Source organism: Ptychodera flava (assembly GCF_041260155.1).
Source record: "Ptychodera flava strain L36383 chromosome 23 unlocalized genomic scaffold, AS_Pfla_20210202 Scaffold_24__1_contigs__length_23054250_pilon, whole genome shotgun sequence".
NCBI lineage: Eukaryota > Metazoa > Hemichordata > Enteropneusta > Ptychoderidae > Ptychodera > Ptychodera flava.
The window spans coordinates 13,936,244-13,941,075 of NW_027248278.1; the positions used below are offsets into that span (position 1 = coordinate 13,936,244).

The window sequence follows — 4,832 nt, forward strand, 5'->3', positions numbered from 1 at the left end:
TCAATCAGTCATTTCAAAGATCAAAACAGACTTACCAAGGACCAAAGAGGGCATGCTACATAGATACATTTTATGTTCTCCTTCTTCATTAGATTAGACAATGCTTCAGCACCTACTTCTGCCCATCGCCTTATTTCGGGTTTCAAGTCAGCACATTGGTTTGGATAATGTTCATTTCTGAAGAAACATCTGCACTTGAAAAGAAAGTGAAGCGTATAATATTGATAGCGAAGGGGAATGGAAATGTTGTAAATCGTGGAGTTGGTGCAAAGTATACCTTCGATTATGTTGGCTAATGGTATTGATTATTGTAAAGATACAAAATTTGCCACGCAATTGTCTAAACCTACGCCGCAAATTTGAGGCGAAGACAATTATTACAACTATGACTACGACATAATTGATGATGACGACGACGACGGTTACGACGACGAAGACAGTGATGATAACGGATGATGATGATGGTGGTGGTGGTGGTGGTAGTGGTTGTGGTGATGGTGATGGTGATGGTAACGGTGATGTTGAGGAGGAAGAGGAGGAGAACGATGATGATGATGATCATGGCTACGACGACGACGATAACCAACACTGCTACGACAAGGAATATCTTTAACTATAAATGTGTTAATCGTGCATATGAAACGTATGGAGTTGAATTGACAAATATGGCCGAGAAAGAAAAAAACAAATAATTTAATGATAGGCATAAATCCTGATCGGAAAGAATATGGTACGATTTTAGGTGCTATGCTGAGCTTTTATGCAATCCAAAAGTGTGTTAGGCGGTATGTTTGTAGTTGTCCTCTATTAAAGGCGCCCACAGACAAGCAACGATTTAAACCCATGGATGATGGGGCCCAGTTTTCTACAGGTGTAGCAAAAATATACCTACGGTGTTTCAGCTGATTTGTTTCTCCAGTGGAAGGATACATATTGTTCTCCGTTGCAAATATATTCGGTCAAATCTTCTGCAATATGTGTAACCCTTGGAGATCTCACAAAATATTTAGATATTTCAACTTTCATGTCACGTTTTTCTGAACGATCGTCAAATTTCGGTAAAAATTTAGTGGTGGTGGTGAATGCAACGCACTTTACGTCTTTTATTTTCGACAAAGTTTCTTCAAATCCGTATTGCATGTCTATCAAGTCATCTGCCGCGGGTAGATCTATTCCCATGATGTCACGAAAAAGCTTTGCTTTACAGTGTTCGTAATCTTCCGCCGCGACTCCCCATCCGATGACTTTTGTATTGCTACGGTTGCAAACCAGTTTGTAGGATTCTACTGTTGCCAGCGGCAAGAGCTTGGCTAAAGAGTTCACGTCGAATGTATTATTGAAAGGCCTGACATGTTCGGGCGTGTATCCGTGTACATGTCCACCATGCAGAAAAAACGGAGTTGTGACCATAGTGCGGTTTGTCAGAAGAGACATCATAATGGCGTTTTTGAATCTTTGAAATTGAGAATTACATCCCCCAGCAGCTTTCGTCTTTATAGGCAATATATATTGTTTAACATTAACTTCTGAAAGAGCATGCGTAGTAGACTTATTTCAACCGTTCTGTATCTTGTCGGCTCAAGTCTGGTTGTACTCCTTGGATGAATCTTTCGACGGATTTATCGGCGGGAGGAATTTCATGATCATAGCTCTTTATCCGTTCTGTTCGCACAGTGATAGCCTAAAGATGGAATAAATGTATACACTAGTTTAGTGATTTATTAAATAAATGGTTCTTGTTATAATTGTGCCAAATTTTTTGCATTATTTTTGTGAGGTTGTGCATGTGTATGTATTATGTAGAATGTATGTACTACGTACACACAGACATACATACATACATAAATACATACATACATACATACATACATACATACATACATACATACATACATACATACATACATACATACATACATACATACATACATACATACATACATATTGCACAGCCATACTAAATTTAATGTATTAATAAAAGCAAAGAAAGGTATCTGATATTTAATAAAAACTCATTGCGACATAAATATTGTGTCTATATATATTTTTTCTTAGGCCTAAGTGTAATGAAATCAGTAAATCTCTCAGCTAATAAAGTACGGTTTAACATACCTCATTTTGATGCTGTTGTTGTTGTCTCCATTTCGGAAAGAAAAGATCTATGTTCGCCTTGGTTACGAATGATGCATTTCCCAGGTACAGAATAATTGCAGCGAGGACAAGAAATACACAACCCAGAAATGTGTTCTGGTACGTGCGTAGCGGCATGATGGTGCTATAAAAGTTGCAGTCTGAAAATGATGGAGCGAAAGCAGACAAACAGACAGATGTTACAGGAAATATCACAGGAATCTAACTTAATAAAAATAAGATTTCGTTTCCAAAAAGATAATCGTGTCGTTGTTCTTTTCTTTATGGAATGAGACTATTTACGCTTGAAATATCGTCTTAAGCGTGGTATCCATGGTGTTCAATGGAGCACCAACTGGTCCTTTGAGTTTTAGAATTTAATCTACATGCCGATTGTAACAGGAAATTTCTGTAGATAAAGGAAGGCCTGTGTCGAGGTTACTTACTCAAAAAGTAGATAACGAGACAGCTGCATGCGTGCTATGGTGCCTTTAAGTGCAACAATCTACGTTGTGGTAAAATCATAGACCATGCCACTGTCTATTGTAAAATGAACATTGCAACGTTTTCATTTCATTGCTATCTGAAAAATCATTTTTGAGAACAGAATTGACTGGTTGCCACCTGTGCATAACTGTATCATGTTGCCGTGTCATTAAAAAGAGCTTATAGAAATAGATGAAAATTATTCAGGCGTGGCACATGATCAATGAAATATACAATTGGGTTCTGTAACAATTCTCAGTACCTTAAGTACGATTTTACCACCTATGTGAGCTATAAAAGGATCGGTTGACCATTTTTTTAGATGGCGGATAACTATAGGTATAACACATACGATTACAGCAACAAAAGTAAAGTAAATTCGTGACAGCGATAACACTTTTGATTAAAGTATTTGTGGGATCACTATCTGAAATTCTTGATTTCGCCAATAATGCATTTCAACACCATGTAGCCCCTCCGTGTAAGACAGGATTTATTCAACGTCGCGAGAATTTAGACAACAGTATGCTAGCGCATCTTTTCTTTACATGTTTACATGTTTTCCATATTTCCATTTGGATTTTGCTTGATAACCCAACAGTACCTTCAAAAGGCCGGATTCAGACAAAAAAAAAACACCGTCCGGATTTGTTCTTTCAATGGTTAATATATTGAATTTCTTTGTGTTTTATAGCTGATGCGTTCCTGCACCGAAAAAAAAATTATGTTGGTATGGTAACATGTCACAGCGGTAGGTTTGAAAGTTGCAGGAGTGTATTATTATATAATAATAATCATGAAGTTGTTAATGAAAAGTGCACTTTTTGAGCATGGATGATACCTCTTCAAAAAAGTTTACTATGTCACAAATTATGTTCACCAAATCTGATTACGTTATTCAAAAGATGTCTTCCTACTTTTCATACTATGATACGATACGAGCGAATTTTCCTAAGATTATTATTGATAATGTATCCGATTATCCAGAAATACGACCACGAGCGAGCATAAATATACAAGTTAGAAACGAAAGGAATCATGGGGGTTCAAAAAGGAGGGAAATTATGGAGTAAACCATGTTAAACATAAAACGATAAATCTTGAAAATTATGCACAATATCGATGTAATGTCTTTGTCTTCGATTCACTACGGATGCACTCGTGTCGTTCGTTCTCTCTCTCTCTCTCTCTCTCTCTCTCTCTCTCTCTCTCTCTCTCTCTCTCTCTCTGAATACATTGCAAAAAAAATCAAACAAATGAGTACGAGTATTGAAAGGTAATTTCATTTCTTTATTTTTTTCCAACTGCCAGCGATGAAAACAAGTGATAAATATACAGCGAGTCATATACAGTACGTTATGACCGCTGATGCTAACTGATGATATCAGATTATTCCCCTGGAATCAATTTGCAAAAAACCAAAAAGGAAAAAAATGTGCGATTTAAGGTGATTTTTCATTGTTTATTTTGCGGTAGAGTGGCTTCATTACAAACACTACAAATTACAAATTGGAATTTTAGGAGCTGTCAAACAGACTCACCGCCGCTGTATCAGCTCTAAAAGAAGATGGAAAATTGTAAAACAAACCTTCCTTACATATCTGGTTCGCAAGCATCAACTAATCACCATGCACATCATTGGTCAACCATACCACAGGAAGATAAATACCATGCACAACAGAGATTTTCAGATGGCGAACTATGTATTTCGTGGCGTGGTCAAGACCATGAAAAAAGATGGCAAAGACACGACAACACATAAAGCGCCTATCACCTGTGGTGACCTGAAAATTGTCGACGTCGCCTATAACTTGCACACAACGTTGGTGTACAACGAAAGGTCTGGTTTGACTTGATGTTACACTTTGGGAGAAGAGGTCGCGAAGGTCTGAGAAGTTTGACCAAATCATCATTTGCTATCGAAAGGGACGACATCGGTAACGATACGTAAAGTACACTTGCAACTAGAATGTTAAACCCAAGTCGGCGGTGCAGATGACAAAATACACTTGTCACGCATTATGTTACTAGGATATGGGGTGACATTAGTGCCAAAACACTTTTCTTAAAGGGTCAGTAATGCTGATTGTTTCATTATTTTTATTTTTATGTCAATGGCAAGTTCTGATTTTACTCCCAAAAGAATGTTGAAGCACCATCTATTTGGCACGTCAACATAGCGTCTATATATGTAAAATGCAAGGTATATTGTTTAC

The 4,832-nt window shown here is 37.3% G+C and overlaps 1 protein-coding gene across 1 annotated transcript in view; it reads left to right on the plus strand.

Moving 5' to 3' along the window:
• LOC139124677 (putative ankyrin repeat protein RF_0381) overlaps positions 1-613 on the plus strand; it is a 73,938-nt gene extending 73,325 nt beyond the window's left edge. Inside the window, exon 18 of the mRNA XM_070690799.1 lies at positions 437-613. Coding sequence (XP_070546900.1) covers positions 437-613 — 177 coding nt within the window. The remainder of the gene's footprint in view (positions 1-436) is intronic.
• The last annotated feature ends 4,219 nt before the right edge of the window (positions 614-4,832 follow it).